Genomic DNA, 23,308 nt, shown 5'->3' on the forward strand with positions numbered 1-23,308 from the left:
CTGTCCCCTCCCACCAACACCATCACCACCATTTTCTTTCATTTTCTTCTGGCATCCCCTATAATACTAATCAAAATTAGTAAGTATGTTTTACTTTGCGTGATTTCCACCCCCCCTGCTTTCTTCAAATCAAATAAGCTCTCTAAAGGCATTTTCTCTTACTTTCATCCCTTTTTCTTTCCACAGAGGAGCCAGCATAAAAACTTGGTCTTTGGGTTTTACTGAGACTTTTAAACACAAATCACCTATCAAAGGCAGTATTTGTCCTTATTAAAATGACTTCAACTAAGTCCTTAGATGTAATAGGCGCTATATCTTATTACTCATCTTAGAAACTAGCCAAGACTCCTTAATATTCTTTTGTTTATAGAACTGTTGGCATTTTTTTTTTACTTGAAAAATGCTTTGGACAGACTTTTTTTAGATCTTAATGTTTCCTCTGCGCCCCTCTTCAATATCGCCAGAATGTATTATTGACATAATTTAGGTTTAAGTGAAACAACTTGTAAAATGCTCAAGTAAAGTAACTGCCCTCTTTATTCATTTCTCAAATACAGTGGTTGCCCTCCTATCCATGTGAGGCGCAGCACACACCATGGGCACTATCCCCTATGGAGTTGACTTTTCAGTGGGGAAAGAAAGACCGACCCAGACCATGAATTACCTTACCTGTTGATTGTCCATCGTGGAGATCTCAAAATGCTAACAGGGCCAAGATTGTGTTCAAATGGGTAGGTTAGCAAGACTGCCTGCCAGTGAACTTGAGGGCTGAGCCTGGTCCTGTGGCCCTTCATGAGTTGGTCTTCACCTGCTTTTGTTTCTTAACCTTGTCTCTGAATAGCCTGAACACTGCCTCCCACAGTCCCTCATACACACATGTGTGTATAGTCAGACCTGGACAGGAGCCTCCGAACTGTCTTCAGTTTATGGACTGGGAGTGGTAGGGTATGTAGGACACTTGAATGGGATGTGATTCCTACCCTGAAGACACACACAAGAGACAAACATGAACACTAACAGTTTAATAAGTCATTTCCCATCTCCTGGTGTACATCAGTGCCATTGCTGCCTACCCGTGCTGGTTAACAAAGTGCAAGAATTGCACACTTTGAGCGAGTTCAGTTCAGTCGCTAGTTGTGTCCGACTCTTTGCAACCCCATGAATTGCAGCACGCCAGGCCTCCCTGTCAATCACCAACTCCCAGAGTTCACTCAAATTCATATCCATCGAGTCGGTGATGCCATCCAGCCATCTCATCCTCTCTTGTTCCCTTCTCCTCCTGCCCCCAATCCCTCCCAGGATCAGGGTCTTTTCCAATGAGTCAACTCTTCGCATCAGGTGGCCAAAGTATTGGAATTTCAGCTTTAGCATCATTCCTTCCAAAGAACACCCAGGGCTGATCTCCTTTAGAATGGACTGGTTGGATCTCCTTGCAGTCCAAGGGACTCTCAAGACTCTTCTCCAACACCACAGTTCAAAAGCATCAATTCTTCAGCACTCAGCTTTCTTCACAGTCCAACTCTCACATCCATACATGACCACTGGAAAAACCATAGCCTGGACTAGATGGACCTTTGTTGGCAAAGTAATGTCTCTGCTTTTGAATATGCTATCTAGGTTGGTCATAACTTTCTTTCCAAGGAGTCTTTGAGGGAGCCTTAGAGCAATTTGACATTGCTGAAATATTGTACCATATTTTACAAAAATATGTTTGTAACAGTTTGGTGAGAAAACCATCCTTCACCAGAGATAGTTTGAGAAGCTGGTATGTAGATCACCATAACTTAGAAGTTTTTGATAGGAACATTTTTGTATTCACATATTCCCCTCCTCTGTCACATAAATAGTCATATAAAGTGGTTTAAAAAAATCTTATCCTGTTTTATCAATTATGAAAGTAGTATATCTTAATTGTGAGAACAACTGGAGAATACAAGACTTTTTGGGTTTTTTAAAAGTAATCCATACAGCTGACATGAGCTAACTGCAGCTCATATTTTGGTGTATTTCTCTTGTCCTTGCCCTGTGCTCCTATATATATATATTTATAAATATATATATGTATATAATTAAATATATATATTTCTTTTTTGTACATAGACAGTGTATGCCTACCTAATTCTTTATTTCATATATTCTAAGTATTTGCATGTCATTAAACATACTTTAAAATTTTTTAAGTTATAGTAGATTTGCAGTATTAGTTGTGGTATATAACAGTGATTCAGAATTTTTATAGATTATATTCCTTTCATAGTTTTTATAAAATATTGGCTATATCCCCTGTGCTGTATGATATATCCTTGTATTAAATATTCTGTTTCAAAGGACTGGATTGTGGTCTACCAACTAGTTGTACCATAACTTATTTACTCTTTACATAGTTCTCTATCACTAGCATCTATTCTATGCCCTTGTTTATTTGCTGTTAAAGATCATGATTTGATAATTTTTGTGAAAACACCTTTGACCGTATCTTTAAATATATCCTTAGAATATATTTCCAGAAGTAGAAACTCTCGGTCAAAAATTGTGACCATTTTAAGTCCTTGGTAAATTGCCCTTTGGAAATGTTGAACCAGATTTCATCTGCCACCAGCAGTGGATGAGGCTTACTGCATTGAGTGCTCTCAGGACTGGTACTGTCAGCCTGGGGACACAGTTGACAAAGAGAAGGGCAGAGGAAGTGAGTGGACCACCTGGATAGAAGACAGTGGGAGGGTGAGATATTTATGGGGCATGGAAAGTTGTCTGTTGGCTAAGTGCAGGATACTTTTTATCTTATTTTTTTATGGTTTTAATTTTTTTTTTTTTTTTGGCGTGTGGGATCTTAGTTCCGTGCTGCTGCTAAGTCACTTCAGTCATGTCTGACTCTGTGCGATCCCACAGACGGCAGCCCACCTGACCAGGGATCAAACCCACACCCCCTGTATTGGAAGCATGGAGTCTTAATCAGTGGATCACCAGGAAAGTCCCTAGGATACTTTTAAGCACGTACAAAAAACAGAAGCAGTGAGTTGGAATTGAATTTGCTGGTGCACTGAAAGGCAATTTGGAATGGTGTTGGGGAGCCATTGGCAGGTTTTGAGTAAAGAGACGAGACCCTCCAGGCCTCAGCTCTCGGAAGATGTTACACCTGTGCTGTGTGCACCACCCCTCACTTCCTGTGTTCTTCTTGCGCCTTCCCAACTCATGCCTTGCTTTCTAATATCTGTCCAAATGCCCCACAAGCATTAGGGACCAATTTCTCCCCTTTATTACATAGCACGTACTATATGATATGTTGTATTAATTTTGTTATAATTAATTGGCGCACTACTCTCTCTTGGGGCTTCCTCAATGGCTCAGTGGGTAAAGAATCCTTCTGCAGTGCAGGAGACCCAGGAGATGTGGGCTCAATCCCTGTGTCAGGAAGATCCCCTGGAGGAGGGCATGGCAACCTACTCTACTATTCTTGCCGGGAGAATCCCATGGACAGAGAAGCCTAGTGGGCTGTAGTCCATGGGTTGCAAAGAGTTGTACATGACTGAGCAGCTAAGCACCCTCAAGCTCTCTCTCCCACCAGATTAGAAGCTCCTAATCACCACTTCCCTTCTGTATCCTTAGGTACCTACTGTCATGCCTGGTATATAGTAGATACTAATACACATTAGTATTAGTGGAAAACCACTAGACCATTCAGGTATGACCTAAATCAAATCCCTTATGATTATACAGTGGAAGTGAGAAACAGCTTTAAGGGACTAGATCTGATAGATAGAGTGCCTGATGAACTATGGATGGAGGTTTGTGACATTGTACAGGAGACAGGGATCAAGACCATCCCCATGGAAAAGAAATGCAAAAAAGCAAAATGGCTGTCTGGAGAGGGCTTACAAATAGCTGTGAAAAGAAGAGAAGTGAAAAGCAAAAGAGAAAAGGAAAGAAATAACCATCTGAATGCAGAGTTCCAAAGAATAGCAAGAAGAGATAAGAAAGCCTTCCTCAGTGATCAATGCAAAGAAATAGAGGAAAACAACAGAATGGCAAAGACTAGAGATCTCTTTAAGAAAATTAGAGATACCAAGGGAATATTTCATGCAAAGATGGGCTCAATAAAGGACAGAAATGGTATGGATCTAACAGAAGCAGAAGATATTAAGAAGAGGTGGCAAGAATACACAGAAGAACTGTACAAAAAAGATCTTCATAACCAAGATAATCACGATGGTATCATTCACCTAGAGCCAGACATCCTGGAGTGTGAAGTCAAGTGGGCCTTAGAAAGCATCACTACAGACAAAGCTAGTGGAGGTGATGGAATTCCAGTTGAGTTGTTTGAAATCCTGAAAGATGATGCTGTGAAAGTGCTGCACTCAATATGCCAGCAAATTGGGAAAACTCAGCAGTGGCCACAGGACTGGAAAAGGTCAGTTTTCATTCCATTCCCAAAGAAAGGCAACGCCAAAGAATGCTCAAACTACCGCACAATTCCACTCACTCAATTAATTAAACTCACAATTAATTGCACTCCAATTAATTCTCCAAGCCAGGCTTCAGCAATACGTGAACCGTGAACTTCCAGATGTTCAAGCTGGTTTTAGAAAAGGCAGAGGAACCAGAGATCAAATTGCCAACATACACTGGATTATGGAAAAAGCAAGAGAGTTCCAGAGAAACATCTATTTCTGCTTTATTGACTATGCCAAAGCCTTTGACTGCGTGGATCACAATAAACTGTGGAAAATTCTGAAAGAGATGGGAATACCAGACCACCTGACCTGCCTCTTGAGAAACCTATATGCAGGTCAGGAAGCAACAGTTAGAACTGGACATGGAACAACAGACTGGTTCCAAATAGGAAAAGGAGTATGTCAAGGCTGTATATTGTCACCCTGCTTATTTAACTTCTATGCAGAGTACATCATGAGAAACGCTGGGCTGGAAGAAGCACAAGCTGGAATCAAGATTGCCGGGAGAAATATCACTAACCTCAGATATGCAGATGACACCACCCTTATGGCAGAAAGTGAAGAGGACCTAAAAAGCCTCTTGATGAAAGTGAAAGAGGAGAATGAAAAAGTTGGCCTAAAGCTCAACATTCAGAAAACGAAGATCATGGCATCCGGTCCCATCACTCCATGGCAAATAGATGGGGAAACAGTGGAAACAGTGTCAGACTTTATTTTTCTGGGCTCCATAATCACTGCAGATGGTGACTGCAGCCATGAAATTAAAAGACGCTTACTCTTTGGAATAAAGGTTATGACCAACCTAGAAGGCATATTGAAAAGCAGAGACAATACTTTGCCAACAAAGGTCTGTCTAGTCAAGGCTATGGTTTTTCCAGTAATCGTGTATGGATGGGAGAGTTGGACTGTGAAGAAAGCTGAGCGCTGAAGAATTGATGCTTTTGAACTGTGGTGTTAGAGAAGACTCTTGAGAGTCCCTTGGACTGCAAGGAGATCCAACCAGTCCATTCTAAAGGAGATCAGCCCTGGATATTCTTTGGAAGGAATGATGCTAAAGCTGAAACTCCAATACTTTGGCTACCTCATGAGAAGAGTTGACTCACTGGAAAAGACTCTGATGCTGGGAGGGATTGGGGGCAGGAGGAGAAGGGGATGACAGAAGATGAGATGGCTGGATGGCATCACCGACTCAATGGATGTGAGTTTGAGTGAACCCAGGGAGTTGGTGATGGACAGGGCGGTCTGGCGTGCTGCCTTTCATGGGGTCGCAAAGAGCTGGACATGACTGAGCAACTGAACTGAATACACATTTACCAAGGGAATCCTAGATACTACGTATGGCTCATAGGACCTTGTACAGGTACTCCCTAAGCCAGGAGATGTCTGCTTCAACAGAATGAAATTTTAGGTATCTTGGTGAAGACTTTATTAGGTCATCATATAGCCTCTGTGACAGATTATTTGCTCTTAACCTCTTTTCTCCCTTCTGAACTCAGAGACTTCCAGTTGTTAGCTTTTGGGTGCCACTATCCCTTAAAGTGAGTGGAGGGTTTTTCTCTAGAAGTGTTTACAAATCATAGTTATTGATGAGAATTTTCACCCAAGTTTGCCTCATTGTGTTAATTACACAATCAAGAAACATTGGTGACAGATTCTGAAATTGGATTCTGTAATTTAGAAGAGACACCATAAGTCCATAAGTTGGACAAGAACAAAGTTCAAAGTTCATCCCTTTCTTCGTTATGCAAAATTAACCATTGTTAAATGTCAGCACACTTGCTTCTGGTCTTTGTGTGTATACTTTTAATTGCGCAAATTATGGATACATTGTTGTTTTTTTTTTTTTAATTTAAATCTTACAGATAAAGCTTCAGGACTCCTTGACTTGCATCCCCATGTCTGATAGTTTAAACATTAAAAAAAAAAAAAATATCCTTTGTTTAAATGAAATTTTATGTAAAAGTTGACTGTTCTTCTAGTTAAATATGTGAGACATATACATATGTCCCATGTAGTATTATGTACTGAGGGCACAGCAGTGAACAATATGTGCAAGGCCCCTGCCCCATGAAATAACCACATAGGATAATTTGAAATGGTGATACTTGCCCTGAAGATCTTCAGACAGGGTAAAGAGATAGAGAGTGATGGGAGCATTGCACAGGACTGTGGCAGATACAGTGGTTGGGTTGGCTTCCTGCGAAAGTGAAATTCACTCTGAGGCCTTAATGATGAGAAGAATCAGCCATGCACAGGTGTGGCCAGAACATGCTTGTCAAGGATGTGGATCAAGGGCGTGGCTGATGCAAAGGCCCTGAGGCAGGAGTCAGCATGGCCAGTATAGTTGAAGGGCAATGACTCATGCGAAGAGCTCTACAAGATGGGGTGGGGGTAGGGGTAGTCAGACGCCAGATTGTAATGCCCCTTGGAGGCTGCTGTGTGGCCTTTGCATGTTCTTATAATTGCAGTGAGTAGCCACAGGATGTTTTTATAAGATAATATGTCAATATCCAAAAGGATAAAAGCAGAACTGCTGAAACTGAAGCTGGAGTGAGAAGCTCAAATCCATACCTACTGAAAATCTCTGATTTCACTCCCCTCTCCCACCTGAGAGTTGGGATACCTTACCTTTAGGCATTTCTAACAGGTAACTCTAGTCCAAACAGGAAAAGGAGTACGTCAAGGCTGTATATTGTCACCCTGCTTATTTAACTTATATGCAGAGTACATCATGAGAAATGCTGGGCTGGAAGAAGCACAAGCTGGAATCAAGATTGCCAGGAGAAATATCAATAATCTCAGATATGCAGATGATACCATCCTGATGGCAGAAAGTGAAGAGGAACTAAAAAGCCTCTTGATGAAAGTGAGAGTGAAAAAGTTGGCTTAAAGCTCAACGTTCAGAAAACGAAGATCATGGCATCTGGTCCCATCACTTCACGACAAATAGATGGGGAAACAGTAGAAACGGTGGCTGACTTTATTATTCTGGGCTCCAAAAATCACTGCAGATAGTGATTGCAGCCATGAAATTAAAAGACGCTTCCTCCTTGGAAGGAAAGTTATGACCAACCTAGACAGTGTATTAAAAAGCAGAGACATTACTTTGCCAGCAAAGGTCCGTTTAGTCAAGGCTATGGTTTTTCCAGTAGTCATGTATGGATGTGAGAGTTGGACTGTGAAGAAGGCTGAGTGCTAAAGAATTGATGCTTTTGAACTGTGGTGTTGGAGAAGACTCTTGAGAGTCCCTTGGACTGCAAGGAGATCCAGCCAGTCCATCGTAAAGGAGATCAGTCCTGGGTGTTCATTGGCAGGACTGATTTTGACGCTGAAACTCCAATATTTTGGCCACCTGATGTGAAGAGCTGACTCATTTGAAAAGACCCTGATGCTGGGAAAGATTGAGGGCAGGAGGAGAAGGGGACGACAGAGGATGAGATGGTTGTATGGCATCATGGACTCAATAGACATGGGTTTGGGTGGACTCTGGGAGTTGGTGATGGACAGGGAGGCTTGGCATGCTGCGGTTCATGGGGTCGCAAAGAGTCGGACACGACTGAGTGACTGAACTGAACTGAACTCTAGTCTGAAGACAGTGGAGGCAGGGACTCCTCACTTCCAACCTACTGCAACCACAGACTTTGGAAAATTCTTCCTTGTGTCTCCTTATAGCTTCTTCCCATTGGTTTTAAATTCAGTCTGGAGTGGGGGGCGTGACACAGCTCTGATCCTGTTGCTATGGAGCTGCCCCTAGAAATCTTCTGAGAGGATAGTTGCTGGCCTCTGTCTCACCCTCAGGTTTTCTCTTCCATCTCGAGAAGTGCCTGCTCTGTGTCTCAGCAATGCTGAATTTCTTTCTGGTCGGGGACGTGAGTACATTGTCTGATGATCTGCAGTGCACTCTCTGGTGCTCAGCGGTCACTGTAGCTTCTCCAGCAAGGTCACCTGCCCACAGCTCTGAACTATGAGAGTCATCAAGATCCAACCACATCTGCTCTCTCTACTTTTTTTTTCTTTTTTTTTTTTTTTTTACAAAAGTAGAGTAGGGCGGGTGGGGCATTTAAGTATGACTTGGAATTGCTCATGGGGTAAATCCAGACTCTTAGCCTGGGCTGCAGCTTCTCCACACCAGCCCTCCTCTGCGCTCTCATTCCCTGTGGCTCCTTCCTGGACTCCATGCCTGTGTTGCCCACATCTTCCCAGCACAGATGTAGCTCTCCTCCTCTGCCCGTCCAGCTCACCAAGGGTCAATTCATAGTCCACCTTTTTTTTCCCCTTTCAACCCCATCTCTCTTTAAAAATTAAAAATCTACAGGAGTTATACATGAATATGCTCTCATCATAAATGTGTATACACACACACACACACACACACATATATATGTATATATATCTCACAGAAAGTATATTTCCATTCTTGCTTATTCCCCATCCCTCTCATCTCTCAGAGTTAGGAAATTACTGCGTATTTTTCCAGGCCTTTGCTATGTATGTACATGTAAATTATTTAGGTTTTTGTGTAAGATCGTTTTAAAAAGACATTATGGGACATGTTATTATACACATTATTCTTTGAGTTGCTTTTTTTCACTTGACAATATAACTTGGAAATTTTTCTAGGATCATACACATAATTGTGACTTAAAAAAGATGGTGCAGTGATTAAAATTCTGCAGTGTTTTTATGGTAAAAATTCAAATTTGAAAGGATATGAAGTGAAAAGTAGTTCTCCAATCCCCTCTTTTTATTTTGGAGGTTACTGCTGATAACATTTCTTACATGTATTTATAAGTGCTTTAAAATATGCAATCCTGTAGTATATAGTATCACACAGCATCTTGAGCATTTTTTTTTTCCATATCTACGTGCACAGGTACCTCGTTCTTTTTAGTGAGTGTGTTAGATTCTCTTATGTGAGTATGCTATAATTTAGTCAGCCATCTCTCTATCAGTGAACTTATTTGATCTTTTCTGTTTGGAAATCTCTGACCCTCCTAGCTCATGTTAAGTCACTCCCCATTTGTTGTGAATTTATTCAACACAATAAACATTAACCAAGTGCCTTCTGTCTTCCTGGTGCTGCGTGGAGCACTAGGGCCCCCAGCTTGCTTGATACAGAGTCCCTCCCTCCTGCTTTTAGTTATCCTGGTCTAACATGAAGACACACTGCTGAGAAACTTAGACTGTGACAAGAGTTGGAATAGGTAGATGTGCCTTAGCTTATATAGTATTAATTCTACTTGAGGATGGTAAAGGAGAAATTGCAATCAAAGCCTAGAGGATGAGTAAGAAATCTTCTAGGTGGCAAGGAAGAGAAGGTCATTCCTGCAGGGGTTAACAATACCAGTATGGGTTAGCAAGAAAGAGTGGATGATGTGCAAAGCGTAGTCAGGACCCAGTGTGATTGGAGCAAGTGCTGGGGCGTAGGGTGTCTGGGGTGGTACTCTTTGCTCAGCAGTGGGTCATAGGAAACATTCAACATATGACTAGAAGGACATGCACTCCCTGCTCAGCTGGCCCCCAGACCCTCTTGGGCTTGTCCTCTATGTCTTGCGGATGTTGTCTCCAGCTATCAGCTCCTTTTGACATTGCCTTCAGTACCTGGGGCACTTTGGTGATTTGGTCTGTCTTGAAATGTATATATATATATAATCCAGTTTTGTATTCTTAACTCTGTTATGTCCTCTTTTCACAGAGTTTAATCAGTCAAGAAATAAAACAGAATTCAGCTATGGCCCCAAGGAAGAGAGGTGGACGGGGGATTTCATTCATCTTCTGCTGTTTCCGAAACAATGATCACCCAGAAATCACGTATCGGCTGCGAAATGATAGCAACTTTGCGCTTCAGACCATGGAGCCTGCGTTACCCATGCCCCCTGTGGAGGAGCTGGACGTCATGTTCAGTGAACTCGTGGTGAGTCTCAGACTTCATCCCGGGATGGGGGGTGGTTGGGAGCCGGAGGAAGGGGAGAGGATGTGAACGGTTTGGTTAGACACAGTCTTGCCTTATCTTTGGTGAAAGGGCCCCCATCTGCACCCCTACTGTCAGCACTGAGCCTGTAGAGGAGAAAGAAAAGGGTAGCATCACTACCTCAGAGGGTTTGCTGGTACTTAAATGGAGAGATTTAGATCTTTAGTTCTTCAAATGTGCAGCCCTACTGCATCCTGAGTTGCCCTTTCTAGTTCCTCCTGTCCCAGCCTGAGATGCTTGTGTGCACAAATATTTCCTTCATCTGACACCTCCTGGGATTCCCTCATGCTTCCTGCCACTCCCAGTGTGTAGTATTAGTGTCTTTTAAAAAATTAGTCACAGTGTCTCTCATGTCCTTGATCCTTGGATGAAAGACATTATTACTTAAGTAGAGTATCATTATTTAGCCTAATGATAGGATTGCAATAATAACTGTTGTGGGAAACTTTTTATAGATGCTATCATATTTTAAAATCCACTATACTGAAGTGAGAGACGTATCTATGTAGGGCCCACTCATCAAGAGATATAGGTGCTCTCTGCAACTTAGCTTCTCAAGCATCTGCAAAGTAGTGTTTCTTTCCAGTCTGTGTTTCAGAGGATATTATGGTATGGTCAAGGGCACTGGCGTGGACATCAGGAAGACTTTGGTTCATATTACTACTCTGACTTTATTATCTGTATCAGTAGGGAAAAAGCTTATGACTTTTCTGAGCCTATATTCTGGAAAGTGGAAGGGAAAAACACTTGCTAAGTTTGATATAACGTTTAAATGAGAATCACACAAAGTGGAAATGGCCCAGTGCCTGCCCCTTCCTAGGTACTCAATGAATATTACATGAGATTCTATCCTTCTTTGATCTCATCTGACATTTTGTAATGGAGTTAGTTCTAATCAGACCATTTATATTGTTCAGCAGATACTAGGGACTGCTATCATTTTACGTGTTTTACATTGTAGGCTGTGTCACTGCCCTCCAGGGATAGTAACTGAACTCTTGCATCACCCCAGCTTTGATGAACCAAAATTCACCTATAAGCTTCTCTTATGAGATAAACCAAGAAGGGCGAGTATTAATACTATGAAACTGATGTTGGAGTTCTGGCCTCCTGAGTGGATTAATGAGCTGATTACCAATGAAACTTGGTTGGGAAAAGAAAGAGGTGATGCCTGGCAGCATGTTTACAGTTGAGGATGTTGAATATTTTGCAGTGTTTCAGGAATCTCTACCCTCTCCCATTTCCACTGCATGCAGAACTCTGTTCTGGATGTTAGTGAGGAGGTTCAAAATGGAAAATTAGAACCTGCTCCCAAATTGCTGCCAGTTTCCATAGTTTAATTGAGAGGTTTAATGCACCAAGGCAAGAACCACACACACCTCTGCATAGGTTGTGTGTGACTGTTGTCGGATATATGATGGATGAGGAGGGTGATCAGCGAAGACCTCTTGGCGGAGGTGAGTGGTCAGGAGGGATTGAAAGTGAAAAGAGAAGTGGAAGGGTTCAGTGTTAATGGCTGTCTTGGTCATCTGCAGCTAGTTTATCCTCTGATAGCAAAACCTCAGTGGCCTCTGTATTATTGATGCTGCATGTCTGCTGTGGATCAGCTGTGGTTCTGCACTGTGCCATCATCTACTCAAGATCAAGGCCCAGGCCTGGTGGCAGAGGAAAGAGAGACACGGTGAACTTCTCAGGCTCTAAGCTTATGCTTGGAAATGACACGTGTCACTTCAGCACACGTTCCTTTGGCCTACACAGATCACATTACCCCTCCCGAATTCACAGGGGCAAGGACGTGCCATCCTTCTGTAGGGACTGGCACCACAAATCACATGGCCGAGCCTGAGGTCACTGGGATGGGTGGAGGGACACCGTCCTTTCCCAGGGTTGGGCAGTGAATCATGTATCATGATGGCTGTCATGAAAGGCAATAATGATGCATTGATGGGCTTGGCGTTATTTCCCAGTTGAAGTATTTTAAAACCAAAGTCAACCAAAGGAGACAGATGTTGCTGATAGACAAAGGCCTCTTCAGTGGTAGAGAAGCTGGTGGAGAGCTAGTCCCCTCAGAGCACCCACCTCTGTGGTCCTTTCAATTATATTCTGTCAGCCTCCCCAAATGAGACCCAAGCCAGAGCCCGTGTGGTGGCAGCTCCATGTACATCTTGAAGACAGCTCATTGTTCTGTATTCATAAGGGAGAAAATTCCACTCTCAGCCTTATTGATGTCTTTATTCTGTGTGAAAATTGCCTACAGCTGTTAGTTGTTAAAAAACCAATGCCAAACCAGAACTTTAAGCCAAAACCATTGGAAAACAAATTATCTTGAGGTTTGTATCTGTCCTGGCGAGTGATGGATGGATTTTTGTCTACTCTTGACTTCAGGGACTTAGCCCACAAATCCATCCAACTGCCAAAGGTGTCCTGGGGCAAGGGAGGTGGGCTCAGAGCCATTGGGAACCTCTGCCCAGGGTTCTCTTGAGTAGTCGCAGGAGCAGTTCTGCCTATGCCCATGCACAGAAGAGGATGGCCACGTGGGGAGGCGGAGCATGCTGCAGTGTAGGGTAACTTCCTTTGAGATGCTTTCTGTTGGAATTTGGGCTTATTTCCTTGCCTGTAAAATGCCATAGATGGGGATAATGCCATCTTTCTGATGTGTTGGTACACACAGATTAAAGAAGACAACGTTTTTTTTTTTTTAAAGACTGCTGCCTATTCATGGGTGCTTCATACCCCACATCCTAGTATAGCAAGAAGGATGGAAGATAATTCAGGTGTGTTCTGGGCACATCATCCCAGGCAAATATCCCAGGTTTTTCATTTTTTTTGAAAGCTGATCTGCCTGCTGTGAGCGCACCAGTGTTGGTCCTGACTTGCAGGCCATTTTGCCTCTATCTGATGGAAAGCATCTCATCAGAGCCTATCATTGTGAGCTAGTTTTCTTTGCATCTTCTGATGAGTCACTCATTTGATGTATTTAAAAGTGATACCAAATAGGTTGCTTTCAGAAGTGCTTACAGCAACCTTATCATCTCATAAATAAAGCAAGCCTGGATGGGAGGTCGACCACGTGAATCTTTAAAGAATGTGGGCCCTGAGCAGTGCCTCATGCTCTTAATAGTGTATAGTCGAGCTGCAAGAGCATTCCAGTTTCAGGATGTAGTGGTTTCTGGAGGTCCCAGGCCCGTACTCTGTGCACACATTCCCCACCCCCCACCCCGTTTTTAGTAACAGCTTTGTGGAGATAAAATTAGTTTCATCTACTAATAAAACCTCACCGCTGCTGTGAAATATTCTGTGGGATACCCTCAGCCCATCAACTCTTGGTATATTCAGGAATCACGTATTTGACCAGAAAACCGGAAGGGGCCTATAGTCAATTCTCTTTCCATTTCACAAGTCAAGTAGCCACAGGAGATATACATTGAAACAAGCCATCTCACCTCAACAGTTGGACTCAAAGGAAAACATATTCAAAATCTACCCAAGGAGACATGACACATTTTGCTAAAACTTACTGACACCTCACAGAGACTGCAATGAACAAGGGTTATTTTTGTAAATATAACCAGATAGCAAAATGTTTTGATGTACTTTAGCATATTTCATTTAGAAAACCTGTAAGAAAGCAGGGGTACTGTCCTTTAGTTCAAATAAGAATCTGAGAATATATAATAACACACTATCTCTCTTCATCCCTTTTTCCTGGCTCTCAGAACCCCAATCCACCCAGGCTCTTATTTCACACACCATCTACGCTGAACTTTCAATTTCTTGAGCCTTCCACATTTTCTCTCTCACCTCACAGCCCTTTACATGCTATTTTCACTGTCTGTAACACACTTTCCTCTCCTTTTTGCCTGCATAATTCCTTCTTTTCAAGTCTTACATTAAATATCACTTCCTCCAGGAACGCTTCCAAGATCCTTCCATGCTAGGTACCTGTGAGGCTTGGGGGTAGGTGTCAGTAAGCAGCGGTTATATTAGAAATGGCATCTCCTCGCACATTCCCTCAGTTCTCTTGCCTTGTGAAACATCGGAATATACATCTGCTTTTCCTGGGTGAGGTTTTATTAGTAGATGAGAAACCAGGTTTATGATAAGTCTGGTCATGATTTTCGAAGTATCCTTGGAATCAGTTAACTGACCAGAGGAAAACTTTCCTTTCTAAGAGAGTGCATCACTGTGAATTTATAGATAGTTGGAAATAATAAGCAATATAGACCCAAGTTTTCCTAAGCCTGACATGTTACCAATTCTATTTATACTGTTTTCTATTAACCTGCCTTCTTTCAGATTCAGTATTTAGTCTTCCATTTATTTAACCAATGTGTCTAATATTCTGGGATAATTTGTTATACAGTTGTATGTGCTTGTGGGTGGGTGCTCAGTCAAATCCAACTCTGCAACCCCATGAACTGTAGCCCTCCAGGCTCCTCTGTCCACAGAATTTTTCAGGCAAGAATACTAGATTGGGTTGCCATTTCCTATTCTAGGGGATCTTTCCAACCCAGAGATTGAACCCGTGTCTCTTGCATCCCCTGCATTGGCAGGTGGATTCTTTACCACTAGAGCCATCTATCCTAACGTCTGTGCATTTCACCATTCTCAATAAAAATGGTGCAAGTGTTGCTCTCAGCTTAATACTCCACCACTTGGAGGTGGTGGAAATGTGAGGGGGAGTTTCTAGGTGCTGCAGTTACTGAATGGTGCTGCTGGTGTTTGTGGCCCATCCCAAGTGGCAGTGTTCCCTCTCCCCATTGGGAGTTACTGGGTGATCCATTGTCAGGGTGAGGGTCTTCCTGTGTAACTCATTTCCAATCCCAACTCTATCCGTGGGTTGGGGGTGGGTGGCGTGGCAGTCTGACTTAAATAACTCTACTTTTAGTTTGCCAAAAGTCACTTTTTGGAATTCCCATTTTGGCATATTTACATTCTATCTTTAGATCTTTAGATAGAAAAGGTTATGTTGGATACAAGTGGAAAGTTGTCTTTAGAAGACCAATGTACAGTTGCTTTTTTTTTTAAGAACAGATTTCCAAAAGTGGATTTCCAAAAGTGCTATTAAAAAAGTTTAGTTGTGTAGCATCATTTAAGTGTTATGCCTTCCAGGAAATATAAAAAACATTTGAAAGAAACTTATTAAGAAATTCATTAATGATCACCATTTATATAATTGAAGATTGTCAACAAAAGTTAATACCTCAATGGGGAAGATAGTGTTGGTGGATAATGAGAAGATTTGTGTGCTCATAAATATAATCACTTACTATAGGTCAGTTTTATTGTTATTAGGTCTTGAGGACACTCTCAGCATTAGTAACCAGTATAGACTTTGAGAAATGAAGATAGTAAGATTTAGTTACTAAAGAGTTACTGAGAGGATTTAGTTGACATATCAGAATTAGATGAATTCACAGTTGAGGCAAACTGTGCCAGATGAATTCCCTTGGGAACATACATCAGTAAACTCTTCATGTTTCATTATGTTCTGAAGTCATTTTGGTATGAAAAGAGCTACAGGAATCCAAGTTAGTCTTATGATATACCAGTGTACAGATTTTGTTCTTTTTGTTGTTGTTCAGTTGCTCAGTCATGTCCAACTCTTTATGACCCCATGGACTGCAGCACACCAGGCTTCCCTGTCCTTCACTATCTCCCGGAGTTTGCTTAAACTCATTTCTGTTGAGTTGATGGTGCCATCCAACCATCTTATCCTCTGTTGCCCGCTTCTCCTGCCTTCAGTCTTTCCCAGCATCAGGGTCTTTTCCAGTGAGTCAGTTCCTCGCATGAGGTGGCCAAAGTATTGGAGCTTCAACTTCAGCATCAGTCCTTCCAATGAATATTCAGGACTGATTTCCTTCAGGATTGACTGGTTGGATCTCCTTGCAGTCCAAGGGACTCTCAAGAGTCTTCTCCAACACCACAGTTCAAAAGCATCAATTCTTTAGTGCTCAGCTTTCTTTATGGTACAACTCCATACATGACTACTGGGAAAACCATAGCTTTGACTATATGGACCTTTGTTGGCAAAGTACTGTCTCTGCTTTTTAGGTTGGTCATAGCTTTTCTTCCAAGAAGCAAGTGTCTTTTAATTTCATGGATGACGTCACCATCTGCAGTGATTTTGGAGTCCAAAAAAATAAAGTCTCTCATTGTTTCCATTGTTCCCCCGTCTATTTGCCATGAAGTGATGGGACCAGATGCCATGATCTTAGGTTTTTGAATGTTGAGATTTAAGCCAGTTTGGGAAGTCATCTGTTGTTTCTTAACTGGAGTGTAAACTTTATACGTTAACTGGAGTCCCCAACTTTTTTGGCACCAGGGACCAGTTTCAGGGAAGACAATTTTTCCACAGATTGGGTTGGGGGGTGGAGGGTGGGATGGTTTGGGGATGATTCAAGTACATTACATATATTGTGCACTTTATTATTATTGCATGAGCTCTACTTCAGATCATCAAACATTAGATCCTGGAGATTGGGGATCTCCAGTGTAAAGGATTGCTTGGTAATTAAGCAGAGGAACTCAGACTGCACAAAGACTTCAAAGATATATCTAGAATAGTCTTAAAGTGTTCAGTTGTCTGAAAGCCAAAAATCATAGTCTAATGAAGGAATTGATATCAAAATTGTTCAGTTGCCATGAGTTTAAAAATTCTTTTCAATTGACAAACTTATAAAACTCAAAAAAGAAAATTCTGTTCATGTAAAGGACATAGTTAATTGACAGAGAAGAAAAAAAATATTGAGTAGATATTCCCTTGATACTGTGGTATTTTTGAAGAAATTAACTTGATGAGTTCATAAAGAAATGTTGGAACAGTATGATAATGTGCAGTATATCACAAAAGGAAGTGGGAATGTAGATATGGGCTTAAATGGGTTCAGTGCTAAAATTGCTGTGGGATAGATGTGAGCTATTGCCAGTATATAGTCAGTTTAAAGATGAGCAAAAAATGATCCTAAATCTAGAACTTTATAAACAAATTATTTAGGGCCTGAGAAGAACTGATGGTTTGTGATCCAAGGGATGTTGATACCGGGGGTTTTGCTTGCTTATATATGCTCTGTTTTTGAATTGAACTTTGCAATACACCCAGAAATCTAGTGGGATTGGCAGTAGATCTTCATTTCAATGGACAGTATACATTTCTTTGAGGTCCTATCTGCTTAGAGATAGTGAGATGGTCAAGGTGGTCTTCAAAGTTTTCATCTTGTCTTCTGATTCACTAAACAAATACAGAAAAGTTTAAGATAAAACCGTAAACCATTTTATTCCTTATAGTCCTAAATGTGTATTTTATCTCATCAAGACCATTCCAAATGTCCTTTTATTCAAGTTGTTAAATTTACATTTTTTACTCCATGTTCAGTTCAGTTCAGTTCAGTCGCTCAATCATGTCCGACTCTTTGCGACCCCATGAATCGCAGCACTCCAGGCCTCCCTGTCTATCACCAACTCCCGGAGTTCACTCAGATTCACGTCCATCGAGTCCGTGATGCCATCCAGCCATCTCATCCTCTGTCGTCCCCTTCTCCTCCTGCCCCCAATCCCTCCCAGCATCAAAGTCTTTTCCAACGAGTCAACTCTTCGCATGAGGTGTCCAAAGTACTGGAGTTTCAGCTTTAGCATCATTCTTTCCAAAGAAATCCCAGGGCTGATCTCCAGAATGGACTGGTTGGATCTCCTTGCAGTCCAAGGGACTCTCAAGAGTCTTCTCCAACACCACAGTTCAAACGCATCAATTCTTTGGTGCTCAGCCTTCTTCACAGTCCAACTCTCACATCCATACATGACTACTGGAAAAACCATAGCCTTGACTAGATGGACCTTAGTCGGCAAAGTAATGTCTCTGCTTTTGAATATGTTATCTAGGTTGATCATAACTTTTCTTGCAAGGAGTAAGCGTCTTTTAATTTCATGGCTGCAGTCACCATCTGCAGTAATTTTGGAGGTACTTTGTTATCATCGATCCATTTATTTCTGGATGCTTCTTAATTTAGAGCAGGGACTGAAATGGGGATGGGGGCTCAGGGAGAGATGGAGGAAAAAATCATGGAAACTTTATTTTATTTTAATACAAATTCTGCAAAACCATCTCTGAACTAATAATGTTATTGAGAAAATGGTTATGAGTCCCGTTGGCCTTGATTATTTTCATTACCCTGAGTCCTAAAGAGATGTTGAGAGGTATGTATCTACTTAGCTTTTGGCTTCAATTTAAAATCTGATTATTTAACTTAATCCTCAGGCTGCCATGTGCGAATTACACAGTCAGCAAATTGCACTACTTGCCAACTCTTTACATGTCCCCATCCAGACCAGTATAGGTTTTAACGACAGAGAGGATAATTTGATCTCTATAAGTGGTGTGGTTTAGGTAAGCTTTCAAGTGCAATTTTGAAAATGTGTTTCAGTAATGGCTAGAACAATCTGGTAGTTTGTACAAATAAATGTACTCAAGTATATATATTGATGCACTGGGAGTCATTTAAATACCATTTGCTCTTTTAAAACATATGTCACACAGCCTGCGGGAGGTGAATGCCCAATACATGGATCATGAATTGCAATTCTAAACTGTCCTCAACTCTTTTTATCTGCTAGGCTTGAAGTCCCCCCCCTCCCCCGCCCCTTTTCCACATGCAGTTCCTCTGGAATTTCAAAGTGTTTCTTGATTTGTGTTGTAGGAGCTCAGTACCAGTTACATCTTTTAGTTACGATTTTCTGGCTCATGGATGAAGGGAGAAAAAAAAAATATATATATATAACATATATTTTAAAAAACCAAATTCCTAAAAAAGTTGGAATTTTCCACCTCTTCTCTAGTGTTAAATAAATCCACTGGAAACATCCTACAGCTGCTAGCTGTTTATTTCATTATACAATGTAATATTTAAGAACTAAACTGAACCAAATGAAGGTCACTTAGAATATATACTTGCGTTGTTTTCAGGAAAGATGAACATTTCTTGGGTATAGAAGAAAAAAGCAAGTCCTTTGCCATCTTTTAAACAATCAGTTTAGTTTATTCACCTATGGACACTCATGTTAAATCCACTGTGAGCATGCACCTTTACAACGTCAGAGAGCAGAAGGGCACAGGCATCGAATCTGGCATTTTCACTCAAGATCCCCAGGGCCTCGAGCAGTGCCTGGTCCTGAGTCCATGGTCAGTAAATGCTTGTGGCCTGGATGAATAATTCACTAGTGAAGGTTTATACATGATATGCTCAGGAAGATTTGCATGTATGTGTGCATGCATGAATTAATGATGGCTGGATCATCCAACAGTTGGATTCCTATTCTGAATTATTGTTGAAGTAGTCGTGATAGGTTTGGGCTGGTTCCTGTACCCTTCCTGCATCCATGTCCACCTTTTGTCAGTCTCTCTACTCTTCTTCATTTGGATGTCAGTTACCATGGGAGCACTAAGGGTAGCAGGTTAAAAGGCTGAGGTGGTGGTGTTATTCAGTCATGTCTGACTCTTTGTGACCCCATGAACTGCAGCACTCCAGGCCTCCCTGTCCTTCACTATCTCGCTGAGTTTGCTCAAACTCATGTCCATTGAGTCAGTAATGCCATCCAACCGTCTCATCCTCTGTCGTCCCATTCTCCTCCTGCCCTCAATCTTTCCCAGCATCAGGGTCTTTTCCAGTGAGTCAGTTCTTCGCATCAGGTGGCCGAAGTATTGGAGCTTCAGCATTCAGGTCTAAGAAATATCTTCCGTCCTCGGCAGTCTCTCCACCCTATATTACACGGTAGAATAAGTAAATAGCTGCAGTGTGGGAGGAGACTCATTGTGCTAGATATCTTTTGACCCAGCTAAAACTTAGAAGTGCCAGCTGAGCTGCTTAGCAAGTCTAAGCAGGTGGGGAGAGGCTTGGGGGAGAGCAGTGCTGGTGTCACTGTGGAAGAGGGATGCATGTGTAACTTGGCTTCACACTTGCCCACAGGACCTTTCTTATCTCTTACTCCACAAGCTGACTCTGTGTCTCAGGAGACAAAGTCCCTCCATTCAATCAGGAAAACACTGCTTAGAAATCCTCTCAATTAAGCCTTGTCAACAGAAGTTGTACTAGATTATAAATATAAAAACTGGAAATGTGGGTGGCTGGATTACTGTTGGGAGTTGATTTCAGCATATATTTCGAACAGGATGATTTCCTTTAGGTTATTGGAAAACTGCTGGTGATGCAGACTAATTAAAAGTTAGTTAGTCTCATGAGTTTCTAGTCGAAGTAACACCAAGAAGCCAAATAAGAAGCCTACAGGTTTCGCAGCAGGCCTTTTTCTAGCAAACTGGCTATAGTTTGCATTGCCTGCTATTCAGAGTAGGAAAGGAAATAGTGTAAAACAATTAACCGTGGGTAGTAAGAAACTAAAAATTATTTCTGTTAGTCAGCCTTTGCTTGTGGGGTTTCTCAGTTATTATTTTTATATGTCGAATGAAAACACATCTGTCAGACACAGAGAACATTATTGTGTAGGTGGTGGTGAGTCATATTGTGGTATTTTGTATAATGACTAAGAACGTTGGCAGAAATCTTACAGGCTGACAACCTTTAAGGCTTGTTCTCTATGTGTACACATCTCTTCAGGGACTTAACACTCGCTGTTGTTTTCCATTTATGTCTGTCTTGACTGGTTAGGGACGGGTAATAATTCACTGAACACTCCTCTATTTAAACCAACAAAGGGCTTATCTAACTTTCAGGTTTCCAACCACCCCTATGAAAATAAAATACTGTTCTCAAGGTCATGGTGGTTAAATTTTAAGAGCTGTGATGGCATTTCATGACTCGTGGATGTGGTGGCTGTTTGCTGTGGGAAGGATGGATGTTCATAAATTTAATGAATTATTGCAGCTAAAAGGTACATGTTCTCCATACATTTATAGAAGTCTAATTTTGCTGCTGTTAAAGTGCCACCCTTCAGTCCTCTGTCTGCTTTGTCTGGTCCTTTCTGCTTGGTGTGGTTCTTAGCACTGTGTCATGTGACTTAAGGCCTGACCATTTGTCCCTCCAAGAGGGTTTGTCTTGTATGCGGTAGTGTTGAGTTGTGGGGTGGGAGATGAGGTTAGACGTGGGAGATGATGGTGGATGAGGGAGAGGGCTAAACCCAGAGAAGGCACCGCTGCTGTTGGGTTTATGTGAGGTAAACTGGGGGCTTGCTGCCTCCTGGACATGTGGGAGACTTTTGGTGGGTGGGATCAGGATGGGTAACTTGGGCCTATTTACTATGGGTAAATACCTGGTGTTTTTAATTTGAAGAAGCAAAGTTACCCTCGTGTGAATAATATAATGTTAAAAAATACTGTGAGCTCTGTGCATTGAGTCAAATGGATGATTACCTTGTCAAGGACCATTTAAAAACCAAAGCCAAACAACCCCAAAACAGAAAGATACACAGAACATGGGTTGATAGGCAGGGTAACCCCAAGGACCTGTCTGTCTTAGCTCTCCCACTCTTCGTGTTTTTAATCTCTGTTTCCCCCAGCATTCAACATGTGTCTTCCTACTTCTGTGTGATATAGAGTTAGCTTAACTCATTAGAAATAGAAATCCTGAATTCCTTCATTAGAGATTTCTCTTGTTAGCTGAAAACTCACGTGTTGTTGGCTCACTGAAATCTATTGACTTGGTAGATGTTCAAAAAATAGGTCCTTTAAATATCGCATTGAAGGTATTATAAATAATTCCATATTTTAGCCTCACTCACATCTCTGAAAAGCTTTTCAACTCATTCAAAACCCTTATTGTATATTATTTCAAAATTCCTTCCTTTGCTTTATCTAGTGAATCAATCCATTTCCTTAGATTTATTTGCACTGTGCCAATTGTTTTCTGATTTATATAGATTTCTCTATAGAGTTGCCTGCTTACTCTAGAGTGTAGTACTGGTGGGGTTTCTTTGTGCAGAATCTTTCCAAGTGGAGTTTATAACATGCTTTGTGAGAGATGAAGCCAGAATTTTAGTTCCCACAGCTGGACCTCCTTCAGCGCTCTTTTCTTCTTAATAAAAAAATGTCTAAGTATTATGTTTTCTCCAAGATAATAAAAATATAGGAAATAAGTGTTTTATAAAGATATGAAAAACATAATTGGTATCTTCCCACAGAAGAAAAGCTTTTGTTGGTTTCCATTTTTAAGAACTTGCACTTTCTGTGGAGAAAAATGTTGCTTGGTGCAGATGTTTCTTTCTTTACCATTTGCTAAATCATTTTCCTTTAACTTTTAAAGCCCTATCCAAGAAAGAATAATATGGAAAAAAAAAAATTCTTTGGCCAACGAAGGGAGCTAGGCCATCTCAATCTAAGGTATAGTAACAGGAACTAAATTTATTCTATTTATCTTTGGATTAATTGCCAGCCCTCAAAGCAATATCTAACATAGCCAGATTGCAAAAACTGGGGGTGGGGGAAGTAAGGTGAGAGGTTAGAAGGTGATCTAGAAGCAACCAGGAGGCTTCTTGGGGTTGTGCTAAATACATTTGTTTGTTAATCTTAGTGAGAAAGATTGAGGGCAAGAGGAAATGAAAAAGGGGGGCGACAAAGGATGAGATGGTTGGATGGCATCACTGACTCAATGGACTTGAGTTTGAGCAAACTCTGGGAGATCGTGAAGGAGGGGAAGTCTGGAGTGCTGTAGTCCATGGGGTCACAAATAGTTGGACAGGACTTAGCAATTGAACAAGTGAAAAACTTGACTGTTAACCCACAGAAGGCCAGTACTCTTCCCTAGATCACTACTCAGGAGAAACAAAAACCACTGAGAAGTTTCTTCAGGACTTAAATTGTTATATTAACCAATCACCTAATTTAATCTTAAGGGACATTGGGGGAAACATTGCCCATCTCTTGGTCTAAATGGAATGCATACTA

At 41.4% G+C, this 23,308-nt stretch overlaps 1 protein-coding gene across 1 annotated transcript in view; it reads left to right on the forward strand.

The window, feature by feature from the left end:
• Positions 1–23,308, forward strand: part of DAAM1 (dishevelled associated activator of morphogenesis 1) — a 127,173-nt gene that overhangs the window by 14,250 nt on the left and 89,615 nt on the right. Inside the window, exon 2 of the mRNA XM_052646284.1 lies at positions 10,149–10,365. Within this exon, the coding sequence (XP_052502244.1) occupies positions 10,149–10,365 (217 nt within the window). The remainder of the gene's footprint in view (positions 1–10,148; positions 10,366–23,308) is intronic.

This window comes from Budorcas taxicolor, chromosome 10, assembly GCF_023091745.1.
Source record: "Budorcas taxicolor isolate Tak-1 chromosome 10, Takin1.1, whole genome shotgun sequence".
NCBI lineage: Eukaryota > Metazoa > Chordata > Mammalia > Artiodactyla > Bovidae > Budorcas > Budorcas taxicolor.